The sequence below is a fragment of the Ammospiza caudacuta genome, chromosome 25 (assembly GCF_027887145.1).
Source record: "Ammospiza caudacuta isolate bAmmCau1 chromosome 25, bAmmCau1.pri, whole genome shotgun sequence".
NCBI classification, from domain to species: Eukaryota; Metazoa; Chordata; class Aves; order Passeriformes; family Passerellidae; genus Ammospiza; species Ammospiza caudacuta.
Genome location: NC_080617.1, coordinates 1,138,696 through 1,153,217, shown reverse-complemented (window position 1 = coordinate 1,153,217; position 14,522 = coordinate 1,138,696). Strand labels below are relative to the sequence as shown.

Genomic DNA, 14,522 nt, shown 5'->3' with positions numbered 1-14,522 from the left:
AGCAAAGGGCTTTGAATTTTTCAGACTAAAAGTTGCAGAACTCTGTTGATTCATGAAATGTTGTTCTGATAAGCAAGTTACAGAGGATGAATTCTTATCCTTTGTGGTGGCTCTTTAACAACATGACTTTGGGTTTTAATTCTGCCATATGGTCCCTGCTTTCTCACACCTAGAGCTGGATAACAGCATCTCCTGAGATGGCCTCCTTTTTTCTGGGTTTGTGATGGATTTCTCTTCCTTAGGTAGGGAAGACTGTATGACTGTAAAGCTTTCATTGTCCGCTCTCTTTTTTGTTTCTCCATCACAGCTTAGTTGGCTGCCCATACTCTGATGTGAACCTGAGCAGAGAAAACCTCTTACAGGACCGGCTGAGTGGGGAGAGACCTTCCCCTGGGAGCATCCTGCAGAAAGCCAGGAGGCTGGAGACCCCTGGCCCACTGCAGGGAGCAAGGGAGGCTTCTCAGGGCGACTCTTCACAATCCAGGTGAGCTGCGTTGTACTCTTGGCCAGGTACTGGGGAGCAAAACCATTTACAAGGATGAAAACCATTGGAATTGGCAGCAGCACAGCGGAGCATTGAGTTTATCTGTCTGTAATATTGACGTGTGCCCCAGTAACTCCTAACACAGAGCAGTGCACTTCTGTACCCTCATATGCCTTAATTAGTTTCTTGATTCTTTAATCCTGGTGCTCTGGTCACATTCCAACAGAGGAAATTGCATTCTGTCTCCATAACTTTTTCTTTGCTGTTTCAATTTAAAATATGTTCTTTTCCTTTGTTTCCTGTCCTAAAACTGTCAAGCCAAGATTATTTTGCACTATTAAACTGTAACTGTGATCCACTCTGGGTCGGCTGAGCACTCTGTGTGTATCACTTAGCAGCAGGCAAGCTGAGCACTCTCAGATACTTTGTTTTCTCACAAGAAAATCTTGCAACTGAGCAGCCTTGTGGAAAGGAAACTGTGCCTTGGTTCTTGGAGTGCAGGAGTCAGCTAAACCTGTCATGGGACAGACCAGAATATGAAGGATTTTTTAAGATCATTTTTAGTCTTCACAAATCCAGTCTCACTAGGGCAAACTCCAGCAATACTTTAATTTTTGTTGTATGTGAAGGCTTATCTATATTTTAAAGTTCATCTATTTGTTTAGATTTATAACATTTCCAAGATCTATTTGTCCAGAAAAAAGGAATGAATGCCTCTTTCTCCTCCCTAGCCTTCATGGCATCTTCATTCCCTAATTTCCACACCAAAATTAGTTGCATTTCAATAGCACTCTTACCATAAAGCTCTTGGGAGATTTTGAAGACTCACAGAATAAATGGCATTTTAGAATTGTAATATATTTCTTTTCTTCTAAGTATTTAATTTCCTCATAGTGGAGTGTCTGAATTCAGCCTGTAAGTCTGGTATTATCCTGCTGCTTGCCCTCCCTTGGCCAACTCTGCAGCTCAGTTTATGCATCAAACTTAGTAATGGAAACTCTTAAATGTTATCCAGAGGTATCAGGACTCAGAAATGCTAAATCTCTTGCTTTCACCATAACACAGTGGTTTCCTGTAGCTGCTGGGATCAGAGCCTGAGTCCACAGAGGCTGATTTATTTCCCTTAAACTCTCTCAATCCTTGCAGAAGAGGAATAAAACACTTTGTACTCATGGAGGGAAGAGGAAAGTTCTGCCACACGGTGGTGGTTGTTGCTCTCACTTGCTAGGAGCAGCCAGCTTTGCTCTCCTGTGGGAAAAGGGAACAGAGAATGTCAGCTCAGCTATTGTCATTTATCTGTCTTTGCAGAAAATCTGCACCAGACAGTGAGAAGTGGTGTCAGAGCAGCATCCACACTCCATCAGAGCAATCAGAAGACAGTCGGGAGCGAGGCTGGGGAGAGGAGGATTCCTCTGCAGCCATCAAAGCCACACCAAAAACGTAAACACGACTTTTGTGATGAATTTTCATGCATTAACTGTAGTGTTTCTTGATGCTGCTGCTGTATCTGAAATAAAGATGTAAATAGCAAACAGCCCAATTTGATTGAAGTTTTGCAGCAGAGTGTTTTAGAATGACATGATAAGTCTCCTCCCTTCCTCCTGTTGTTTTGGGCCCTCTCTTTCCTGCAGTAAACTCAGATCTGAGTTCTGGCCCTGAATTTATTAGAACAGCCCTTAGCTCAGAGAGATGTCAGGGATGAAGCTATTGCTTATTTTAAGAGGAAAAAGTTTTTAGTTTCTATAAATCTCATTTATATCTGTATGGAGAAGAAATTACATTCATTTCTGTATCTTCTGAAATGTTTTGTAATTGTTGCTTTCAGGCTCGGGTGCTCACATGCCTATATCAAGTTTCATCTGGTGAAACAGGAAAGCAATGGGAAAGGTTGGTTAAGTTTTATTCCTTCTTTCTGTGTGTGTGCCTATCTCTGCAATATCCCCACAGTCACAAGGAGCATTCAGAATTCACAGATTTTTTTGTCTTTGATTCCACAGTCAAGAGAAAGCACATGCTGGAGATGATGGCAATTCCTTTAAAATGAGGAGAAAGGGTAAAATTACTTAGAAGTGAAAAATTCAATACTTTGTAGAGTGGAGCCTCGTATTTATTAACTGAGAAGACAAGTTTGCACTGGTCTTTGTGCCACTGCAAACTCCCCTGTAGTGACAAGGGGCTCCCAAACAGTCTGTGACCTTTGTCAGGCTGTGACAGAGACAGCACAGGGCTCAAGGGAGACTTGCTCAGAACTTAGCAGATAGTTTAAGTTCCATCAACCCCTTTTTTTAGACCCTCATGGGTATTCAGAAACATATTCTGAATCATTGGAGGACTTTTTAAAGGTTCTCTTAAGGATTAAAAAGAAAATGAAAAGCTAAATGGAAAAACAGTGCTGTTTTTTTCCTGGTATGTGACAGGTTAAGTTATCAGAGCAGCTTTCTGCTATCACTTTAGCAAACCATATGCTTAACTTTCAGATTTACTATAAAAAGCCATTTCAGAGAACAGAGCTGACCAGGCTTTTAGGAGGATTTAAGATGGTAATAAGTCTCCAATCAAAAATAGCTAAGCAGGCACAAACTGGGACAGGTGCCTGGATGTTGGTTTTTTGTTGGTTTTTTTTTTTTTTTTTAATACTCATTTTTACCTAGTGCTGAGTTCTGCAGACAGAGCTGAGGGATCTGCTAGCTCCAAGCTGCAGTTGCAGCTGGCAGGGAAAGCTGCCCACTCTTCCTTCACATTCACCTTCCATGGAGTGATGGAAATCAACGGAGGGAAATGCAATCATCCACTGACCTGCAATTTCACAATTACCCAGAGCTTTCCTCTCAGCTGTGTTTAAACTATGAGATCACTACTTCTTTGTCAGAGGGAAAGTCACTTGTCTAGGTCATGGTTTGGGTGCTTAGTCCAAGGATTTGTGCTTAGTGGAGAAAAGGAATCGGTTTGAGATGGAAGTAATGCCCACCCAGCAGGAATGTGGCAGTGGGGGAGACCTTGGCCACAAGTGGGACCTCCTGGAGCAGGAGGTGGAGACAAGGCCAGGTGCTGTCTGTCCCCACCTCTGCAGCAGTACAGCAGGGAAGGAAGAGCTAACAGCCCTCTCATGGAGCAGGTCCTGTGCCCTCTTTCCACCAGGAGCTCCTCAACTGAGCAGTTCTTACTCAGGCTTTATTTATCCTCCCTTGGTTTCATTATTAGAAATTTGATGCTGTACCATGACCAATAGGGATGTGGAGATGAGATGAGCTGAGTGGGCTCTCAGGCCAGGGCAGTGACTGTTCCCTAGGACAGGTTTTACCTCCAGAGCTGCTTCCCTTTCAGCTAGGGGGCAGCTGGCAAGCCCTGAGAATCTGCTTTTTCTTTGTATTTCTGCCATTTTCCTCTGTGCTTTCCATGTAGTGACTGCTTACCCCCCACATCCTACACCCCAGCCCACTGAGAGCTGCTGAGCAGGGGCAGCAGAGGTAGAGAAGCTGGGGCAGTAGGAGCATCAGAGGGGCAGCAGGAGCAGCAGAGAGGCAGAGGTAGCAGGGGCAGCAGGGGCAGGGGCAGGGGCAGCAGAGGGGCAGAGGCAGCAGGAGCAGCAGGAGCAGCAGGGGCAGCAGAGGGGCAGCAGGGGCAGCAGGAGCAGCAGAGGGGCAGCAGGGGCAGCAGAGGCAGAGGCAGCAGGAGCAGCAGAGGCAGCAGAGGGGCAGAGGCAGCAGGAGCAGCAGGGGCAGCAGAGGGGCAGAGGCAGCAGGAGCAGCAGAGGGGCAGCAGGAGCAGCAGAGGGGCAGAGGCAGCAGGAGCAGCAGAGCAGCGGCTGCTCCAGGCACACGGAGCCTTCCCGAGGGCTGGGATGCAGTGGGAATGCTCGGGGATGCCACGGGATGGCGCTGGGCAGCCTGCAGGGGTGGAGGGGTGTGGGGGGGTCGGGGCTAGCCCCCCCCCGTAAACCAGAGGAGTACTTGCCAGCCTGCTCCCATCCCTGCCTGGCTTCCTGTTGTATAAGCAGCACGTCCCTGTAGGACCGTGACTCTGCACTGCTCCAGTGATCTCATTAGGGAGGGGTGATTCCTTCCTCCCTTTTTTGCCTTGGTTTTCAGAGCTTCACTTGACACATGAGGAGGGAGCTGATGTCTGGAGGTACCTTGAGCACTCCTGGCCTGGGAGTCCTGGGGAGTCAGCCCAGGCCATGCTGGCAGCACAGAGCTCTGGCTACAGCAGGGGCTGGAACGGTGCCATCAGTTCCCAGCCGAGGATTGCTGTTACCAGAATTCCTCCACCTTGTCAATAAAACGCTGCAAACATCTTCTCTGTTAGCAGCATGACATCATTTTCCAGGGAAGAAGCTAATGATAAAGCCTCCAGCCTGGCAATCTTACCTTTTTTTTCCCTTTCTCCTGCTCGGGAGGGGGAGAACGTCCTGAGAGCTCCGTGTGCCACACAGTAGCTGTGCCTGGTTCTGCTCACCCTGTCTTGCTTTCCCCTCCAGGCTGTGACCCTTCTTCCTGCTTTGTTGTAGTTGCTCCTACTTGAAGCCTGTCTCTGACTTACCTTGTTTCCTTTTTCAGGCCCTGATTTGGATCTCCAGCAGGCCCTCCACCAGTCTATCTTCATGCCTTCCCTGGCCTCTAACCCGAGCCATCGCCTCCACCTCTTCTGGGAGCAGCACTGCAGGCTCTTGCCGGAGGTCTCGGGCCTGACAGCCAAACAAGTAGCCAAATGGACTGTGGAGGAGGTGAGTTACCTGTTCCTGCTCCACTCCCCCAGGGTGCAGGAATGCCAGAGCACTCTTCCTCTGGAGTGCTTATTGGGAGACATCTTTATTTCCTTCCCTCTCCTAGGCAGTGCTCTTCTGTTTGCTGCGCGTGTGCCACAGCTGACTCAGCTGGAAGTCAGACCCAAGACCCTTTATCAGGGAGGGGAAGTACCCCTGTTAACCCTCTGGTATCCACAGCTTATTGCCCTCAAAAGGATTTCCTCCCTCCCTCTTGTTTATTTACCCCTTGATTTCTCAGTCCTCGGGCCTGAAGCATCATTCTGACAGCAGATTCCCTTTCTCCGATCTCCCTCCCCCTCTCCTGTGACTTTGCTGCTGATTCACTTTTACAGTGCAGAAAATTCCAAACTGCACTGTGCATGCCCACTCCTGCTGCATCTCCCTGCCTGATTCCCTGGGAACAAAATGCCCACAGCCTGACCTGATTTCTGGCAGAGGTAGCTGTGCAGCTGGAGATGTGTCTCTGCAGCTCTTGAGATGTCTCCTGTAATTAGGTGGTGTGTGAAAAAGCCAGAGTGTTTTGTGTGCTGAGTAGTTGGTTTTTGCCTCGATGCCTTGGGCATAAATAATATTTCTCTCTGTGCTTGGGAAATGGTTATAATTTGGATCCTGGTGCTTAATTGCAGGGCATTTAATTCCAGAGAAGTGTGCTATAGAGTTGTGCTTGCAAGGATGCAGAGAATCTGCAAAGCAGGAAAAAGGTACTGCTGCTCATGATGCAGAGAGGATCTTCAGAGACTTTTAGAAAGTGCATTTTCCCTAAGTGCCTCTTAACATCGAATAAATCCTATCTTGACTTTGCTCTTCATGCTGGAGGAGTGGTAGGAGTCTGGTGGGATTTGCAGTGATGTGGGAGATGGGAACCACAGCAGCTGGAAAAGGGACAGAGCAATTAGTGCTGATGTTTTAAAACCTGGTCCTTTTTTGTGTTGAGTTGTTGTGGTTTGGTGGTAGTGTTGGGTTTTGGTTGTGTTTTTTTGCTCTTTTTAATAAAAGTGTCTTAGAATTAAATTCATACTCTGGAGGAAAAAAATTTCTGAAAGATTTACTGTTCCTGTCCTTTTGAGAAAGCTTCCAATGATTTTCCAAAAGGTCTTTTATGAAATCAATAAAGTCAGAAGCAGATAATCCTCTGACATGATAATCAAAATCTCTTTCTTTTGGATAAAACAGGAGGCTGCTTCATGGGAGTACAGTGTCAGGATCCAAGCCAAATAAAATTTGTCCTTTGCAGTTGACCTTTAAAGCAACTGCTGGGTAAATTTAACTGGGATATTAGTTTGATAACAGATGAGTGTGAGCAGGGACCACAGACATGGATGCAGGGCACTGGATATAGTGATTCAAACCCAGAATAAACTGAACTCTGCTGCAGCCTGAAACAACTGGGGAACTTTTGGCTGCCAGTAGCAGTGTGAATGGCACATTAAAAAGCTCAGTTGCAGCACCACAATGTACTGGCTGAAATCATTACAGGTTTTATCTTGAATTTCAGTAAAGTGCTTCTGGTTTGAATTATGTTCATCACAAATTCCCAGAGGAGTCAATTTGGGTTCTCTCTGAGCACTTGCAGGATCAGCATGTGCAGTGCAATGTAGCCACAGATCTGGGAGTTGAGAGCAGCAGGACTTGCTGTGTTTTAGGGTGTCCAAAGTACATTTGGTCTGTCAGCATTTGGGCTCCCAACATCTTCCTGCAGGGCAAGCATTTGCTGTTGGGTTGTGCTTTGAACTCTGCTGCACAAAGGAGTCCTGAAGGAGTCCAAAGGAGTCCTGTGCTGATCTGAAACAGGAGTGATGAGGGTGTAAAATTCTCCTTTGTTTTTAGGCTGAAGAACTGTTTTTATAATTTTATAAAACCGACATTAAGAAAAAAAAAGTTCCTTTAATTCTCTGCTGGTTGGGAGCAGCTGAAATGGCAGAGCAGCAGCAGTAGCAGCATTTAGGGGCCCTCAAGCTAAGAAAGTCGTGGTAACACTGAGCAGTCACTAAGAGTAGTTACTTTAATGCAGCTTTGGTATTTATTGAAAGCTTCCTGTCATGTTTTCAGAGCACGGATTGTTGACTCATAGAAGAACATCAAGATGTGCTAGAGTTGTACTGTTCATTAGTTAATCCTGCTTCAAATGCCAATACCCTGGGTGGGGGGACTGTCCTTGTGCCAAATGTAAGTGGATTTCTGAATTCCAGTTAAGCCATTTCCCCTCTGTGGCCTCAGAGGGGCCGGTCCTGCAGGAGCTGTTGGAGGAGTGCGGTGTGGGGCTGCCTTGTCACCATCAATCCTGTGCTGATCCCAGTGTGTCTGCCACACATCAGCACCTTCCACAAGGGTGGTGTCCAGTTTCCAGGGTGTTCTCAGGATTGCACAAAGCTCTTTTTAATGCCCTTTCTCTTCACCAATGTGCTTGGGGAGTGTAAGAGTTTCCAGCAGGCAGTTCTGAGCCATGGGATGGTTACAGCACGAAGGGCCAGCAGACTTTTACCTTCTTATAGAAAAGCTCTGATCCCTCTGAGATGTTCCCTGTCCAACACCTGTCCCACCCTCACTTTGAGCCCTCCCTGTCTCAGCCTTTCTCAGGGTTCAAGGCTTCCCTGCCAGTATTGTGGAGTTGTGTTGGATTCCTGTGGTGTTTTGTTCTTGTGCTCCCAAGCCTCCCTCAACTGCCCTGTCTTGCTTTGGGAGCTCTCCTCCCCAGCAGTGACAGCCAGGCAGGTCCCTGTGCCTCACTGGGGTCTGTCTCATGTCCAGGCGACCTTCTCTCCCATTTTCTCCTCTTGCATCTTTCTTCCCTCTCTGTTCTCCATTCCTGGTGACCCCCAGGGCTGCTGTTTGCTCGAGAGGCCTCTCCAGTGGTTGCAGTGTCCCTCCAAAGGACTTGGGGCAGATCAAAGGTTTGTCACTGCGTGTCAGTGACAGTAGCCAGCAGCAGTTGTGCAGGGAAGGATGCAGGAGCAAGGCAAGCCCAGGTTATTCATTCCCTGGAGATGTCTGCCAGCCTCTCAGTGCCACAGACACTGAGGAGCACTCAGCTCTTGCCCCAAGGGTCCAGCTGTCTTGTAAATTCTCAAAGGAGCCAGACCTGGCAGAAAGACTTTCATTTGTGTTTTAATTGTTAGCAGACAGCGGGACTCAAAAGGAAAGTAGTGTTTTGGTATTGATTATTAATAGGAGTTTACACTTCTGCAGAAGAAAATTTGGAGTCATTGTCCAACAGAGATGTGGATTTTAGGGTTTGCCTTTAAGATGGAGTGGCAGAGGAGGACAAAGGAGAGGGATGCTCTGCTTTCAGGTTACATAACAGAAACCACAGGAGCCAGAGCTGCTCCTACCAGGGCAGAGCAAACCTGGAGGGCACTGTGAGAGCCCCGTTCCTGCCTGGCTGGAACTGCAGGGGAGGGATTGACTCCAAGTCTAGGACTAGGAAGATCTGGAGGTACAGGGATGTGATTTAGGAGAAACTTTGACAATTTTGAGTTGAAAGGAGCCTGAATCTGACAGTGACCCCTCCCAACTGCTTGTTTGTGTACAGGGAAGAAATGTCACATCTGCAGCAACTCACATGGTTGCGCCTCATGAAGCAGAGCTGCTCCTGCAAGGGAGCATCCAATTAACAGGAGATGTTTGATTTGATTACGCCTCAATATACAAATCTCCTGTGAACCAGTGAAGCTGCAGCTGGAGAAGACAATGCACATTAAGTCATCCTCGACTGCACACAGGGCTACTCCTCACACTCCTTGGTGTTATGTAATGTAACCCCAGGGCTGCTTGCTTGAGTCCAGGGAGAGTATTCCAAATGTTAACAGATTCTTTGCCTAGAAAGGTTTTCCCTAATGTGAAATGTAAAATTAACTTTTATTTGTTTAATCCTCTTGGTTCCGTGGATCCTGTGCACCCAGCACAGATTAAATTAAACCAAAACTCCTTTCCTTCTCTTCTGCCTTCCATCTTCCTTTGCAGCTCTTCTGCCTTTGCATGTTGGTAAACCAGCAGTGCTCATTCAGTTGGTTTATCTTGTCTCTTAGAGGCATGTCATCTTGGGAAACTGTCTAAATCCTTTTTTCATGTTTGTTTTACTTTCCAACAGTACTGTAGAGAAAGTGGAGTTGTGAGTGATTTTAAAGTAGTCTAAGCCATATATAGCTTTTTATCTGGAAAAATAATGTTGATTCTGTGAGAACCTTCTAGAAGAGTGGAAAAGCTGGATTCTTACAGGGAGAGAAATGGTCAAATGGCAATAGGGGCAGTTACTGGTGGTAACCAAAATATGCAGAGGAGTTGCAGCAGCAACCCAGCAATGTTTTCCATCTATATCCTTCATTAATGTGAGAGTTTTGAGTATTAAAGTTTTAAACATTCTTGCATAGGGAATTCTCATACACAAATTAGAGGTTTTTTTCTTGATGATGTCTCATTTTAATTTCTCTTACATGCAATTGCAGGTGGTGGGTTTTATCCAGCGTTTACCTGGCTGCAAAGAGCAAGCATCTGTGTTCAGGGAAGAGGTAAGTGGGGTGTGCCCAGACCCTGTGCTGCAGATCCCTGCAGTTACAGCAGAGAGCTCAGACCTGCTCAGCCCTTTCATTGCAGAGCAGTGGCAGCCTGAGCATGGAGCTGAATTCCACCATGGCTAATTGCATCTTGCTGCTTAAAATTTCCAATCATAGAGCTTCTGCTTAACATCCTGTCTTGGACCCTTGTGCCATGGGCTTGGCACTGCTCTAGAGATGCCCTGTTGGGATGGTTAGTGAGGATCTCATCTGCTGCCTCTGACAAGGACATGTTCCTGTTTCTCCTGGGGAGCCTGGCAGGTCCAGGGTTTCCCAGGAATCGTTGGCTGCTCCCCTGGACTGGGGTGAGAGCAGGAGGGGAACCTTTAGTTCGACAAGCAGAGGTTGGAAGGTCAAAGCATGTCCTGTGTGACGAGTGTCCTGTCAGTACTGCCATGGGCTGGGCTCTGGTCCCGTTCCTGGTGTGTTCACCATGGCCTCTGGGAGACCTCCAAGGGCACAGGGTGTGGCTGTGCTGGTTTTTGGCACAGCTCTGTAGGTGCATCACAAACAGGGATCCCTTGGGTGCTTCAGTTTCCACTTATATGCAGGTATCACTCAGAGGTTCTTTAGGAGCCCCTGATGAATTTGCACAGATGCCTTGTCCTGGACTCATCTCATGGTGTGGGCAGCTCGTGGGGGTGGAATTCTTCCCTTCTGTCCTGCTCAGGTCATTCCTCACCTGCAGAGCTCCCTTCAGCTGTGGGCACCAGTGTCAGAAGCACGTGGAACTCCTGGAGTGAATCCAGAGGAGACCACAGGAATGGTCCAGGGGCTGGAGCCCCTCTGCTCTGGAGCCAGGCTGGGAGAGCTGGAGGTGCTCACCTGGAGAGGAGAAGTCTCCAGGGAGAGCTCAGAGCCCTTGCAGGGCCTGAAGGGCTCCAGGAGAGCTGGAGAGGGTCTTTAGATGAGGAGTGACAAGAACAAGGGGCAATGGCCCTAACCTGAAGGAGGGTGGGTATTAGAAAGAAGGTCCTCCCTGTGAGGGTGAGGAGGCCCTGGCACAGGGTGCCCAGAGAAGCTGTGGCCCCATCCTAGAAGGTTGGACAGGCTTGGAGCCACCTGGCATAGTGGAAAGTGTCCTTGCCCATGTCTGGAGGTGGAACAAGATGAGCTTTAAGGTTCCTTCCAACCAAAACCACCCCATGGTTCTGTGATTCTGTCCTCAGAGCTCTCCTGTGTGACTGTAGGAGCTCCAGGGAAGGGCTGGAGCCATTCCTCCTGCATGGCAGTGACTGGAAAGGGCAGGTCTGTAATCACTGTCTGCTCCAGAGCTGGCTCCCTTTCAGGGGGAATCAGGCTGCAGTGCATTTTGTGGATTTATCTATCTGTGGTTTGTTTTCTCTTGTTTTAAAAAATGTGCAGACTCACACAAAATAGGAAGCAAAAGAAATAAAGGCTTGCAAAAAGCACTGTCCACAATGTGACAATACAGTAGAATACTTAGGAACTGAATATAGTGGGAATAGTGAAATTTGTTCAAATGAACCCATCTTTCACTGTAGCTGTGTTAAAGGGATTTCTAGGGAAGGTGTATACAGAGGTGAGATGTACCAGCAAATCTAACAAATCCAACCATTCTCCATGTATTTTATTTCTTCTGGTCCTGAACACAGTGAATACTTTCTGGTTCTGAGAGTGCTATGGCCACAGTCTGTTCTAATCCTTATTTTCTGCAAAGTGAGGTTCCCTACACCCAATTTAGAGAAGCTTGTGTTTTTTTTCCATTTTATGCTCAAAGCATATTGTCAGTTTGAAGTTAAAACCCTTTTAGCAGTTTGTCTTTGGACGGAATACAGGTGTGAGTGACAGGAGAGCTGAACTCCCCCACACTGTCCAGGATCAACCTCCAAGTGCTTCATATTCAGGATAAATAAATCCCTTGCAGACTTCCTTTGCTGGAGGGGGATAAGTTGCTGCTTACATTAGGAGTGAAGAGAACAAATTGTGCACAGAATTCTAAAACCTGTCCAATAAGATGGAGCAAAGGAATGAATAATAAAGCACAGACTTGCTTCTAGGTCCAGTTCAGGGCAGGACTGTTTAAAATAAGTGAGTGTAAGGAAGTGCAGTGAGAATGAAGCATAGGAATAAATAATATTGGACACAAAGCCATTTTGAAATGTAGGACTGTTTTCCAGCAGTTTTCTGCTCCTCTTGACTCTATTATTTAATTTAAGCAGCACAGTCCTGTTTGTTTCAGGCTATTTTTAACACATTCATTGCAGCCTTGTAGACTTGAGGCAGCTTGAAAATAAGATTCAAGGACATGGTGTGGCCATCTGTGGTCTGGGAGCGCTGCTGTCATTCCCAGTGCAGGAATTAACTTCCCAGTTACTCTCAGTAGCAGGTTAAGTAACTTGCTGAGGGTCTCTTTTGTGGTGAGAGGTGGGAAAACCAAATCTCCTGGCTCCTGGCTCTTTGCTGTAATTATGTGTTCTCTGAGTTTACTCAGTGTTTCCTCTTGCACCAAGCATTGACATCTAAAAATATTCTATTTGGAAAGACTACAAAAATAGCAGAATTGTTATTCTGGCTGGGCTGACTGTCCAGTGCTGTGTGCTGCACGCTGCACTGGTGAGCATCAAGCGAGAGGAGGAGCCACTGTCAGTCTCTGTAAATGGATTTTAATGGAATAACTTAGGGAGACACTTATTGTTTGTCTGTGTCCATTAATCTTTGGCTTCCTCCCTGCAGCATTTGGGGTTTATATTAATTATATCTGTGTTGTCTCTGTGGATGTTCTTGCTTGAGTAAATTTTTAACCTTTTCCAGAAACGGTGTGTCATGATTTTACTCGCTGCTACCTACAGTAATCCTGTATTTTCACATGGTAGTATGTTCATCAGTTGCTTAATTTGCATCTAATCAAATATGTGTCCTTGTTGATGGATTAGGAGGCTCTGTTTTTCCAGCCATATTGCATCTTCACTCTGCCTTAGTCTGTATAGCATATGGAATCATGGAATGGTTTGAGTTAGAAAGGCCCTTAAAAGCTCATCTCATTCTACCTCTGCCATGGGCAGGACACATGAGGCTTCTCCATTTCTAGGGAGAGCTCTGTGAGATGAGGTCTGTGTCCTTTGGAAAGAGGGCATCATGGGGTGTAGGGGCCAGAACTAGGCAAGAATCCCAGAATGACCAGAAGTGGAAATCGTGCCTGTCCTTTGGTGGTTAATCCCTCCCCTGTTTCTATTCCAACCTCCAGCAGATTGATGGCGAGGCCTTCCTGCTCCTCAAGCAGAATGACATCGTTAAAATACTCAGCATCAAACTGGGCCCTGCCCTGAAGATCTACAATGCCATCCTCATGTTCAAGTCTGCAGAAGACAACTGAGAAAAGGCCTTTGGCAGATCCAGGAGGAATTGACAGGGAATGGATCTTCAGCTGTGAGCATTACAACACACCAGACAGGTGGATTGGGACTCTGATGCATTTTAAGTAGAATTTAGGAAAAATAGTTTGAGGTTATAAAAATCCTGCCACAGTCTGGAATATGGGGCAGCTTCACTTCCAAGAAGAGGATATTATTATATTTTGTAATTGAATTGGTTTTGATATATCAATCTCTTTTTGAGATCAAGAAGAAACCTCCAGTTCTAAGGGGAATCCAGGGTAGCACTGGTGGAGCTGCAGGAGCAAGAAGAAAGTTTTGAGTAAAACTGGCTTTGTGTCCAGTGATAGTGCCTGAAAAACTGAGTGATCACCAGCGAGATTAATGTGTTTTGTGTAATAAAAGAGAGAGGAAAAAGATGCACTTCAAAGCAATTCCCCCGTATCCTTCACTGCTGTGACTCAGGAGCTGACCTTTTCAGGACTGATTGTTAAATTCCAGTTTTTCCTACTGCTCCTGGTTGTTGTGATGCCCTTGGCTGCTGGGCAGCTTACACCCCAGCAGGAAGGGAGCATGGGCAGCAGCTTTCCATCAGGGATGGCTTGCTCTGGTTCTGCCAGCAAGCAAAATGTCCTCATTCCTGTCATTCCCTGTCAGGAGGCAAGGGCAGTGCAGGTGGCCTTTGGGTAGGCAAAGATCCCATAAGGGCATCTGCTGCTGGAGACAGAGGGATTTGTTTTAGCTGTGATTCTCCCATCAGTGCTTTTGTGCAGCTCCTTCTGCACCAGGAGCATCTGGCAAAATGGCACCATCAAGAGCACTTGGGGATTGGTGTGTGTTTGTTCTTGCCCTCTCCACTGTCAGCCAAATGCTAAGAATGGGAGTTGGAAAGCCAGCAGTGGCCAGAGTGTGTGTGCAAACAGATTCCCTAGAAACAAATGGCTTTTCTTTTGAACCGTCCCAACTGATGAATGTGAAGTGCTTTGGCCTTTGCCCCTTGAGGTGGACTTGGATGTGTTGTGCCAGAGAGCTGGAGGGCAGGGGAGCAGCTCCTCTGCCTCTGGGAGCAGGCAGAGCACACAGGGATGTGAGACTGGAAAGGAGTCAGGACTTAAACGGCAAAATGAGGGAACTTCCCAAAGGAAAGAGAGCTGCTGTGTGGGGGAAGAAGGAGCAGAGTCTGGGGCTGTGTTCCTGCACATGCAGCCTGTGCTCTCCTGGCTGGGAGCACGGGGGGTTCCTGCTGCAGCAGAGGCAGTTTCAGGAGCATCCCATGGACATTGGGCTGGAGGGTTCCCCACGGGCACTTCCCGAGTTCTCCTCTCCCCGTGGCAGGGTGTGAGTCCTGCTGGGCTCTGAGCCCTGTTCACAGTGTGAGTCCTGCTGGG

General features: G+C 47.2%; 1 protein-coding gene across 1 annotated transcript in view; it reads left to right on the top strand.

Moving 5' to 3' along the window:
* Positions 1-14,224, top strand: part of LOC131567920 (lethal(3)malignant brain tumor-like protein 4) — a 39,559-nt gene extending 25,335 nt beyond the window's left edge. The window contains 6 exon segments of the mRNA XM_058819721.1: positions 308-484; positions 1,793-1,924; positions 2,310-2,371; positions 5,041-5,207; positions 9,692-9,754; positions 13,008-14,224. Coding sequence (XP_058675704.1) covers positions 308-484; positions 1,793-1,924; positions 2,310-2,371; positions 5,041-5,207; positions 9,692-9,754; positions 13,008-13,136 — 730 coding nt within the window. The 3' untranslated portion in view covers positions 13,137-14,224.
* Positions 14,225-14,522: the final 298 nt, after the last annotated feature.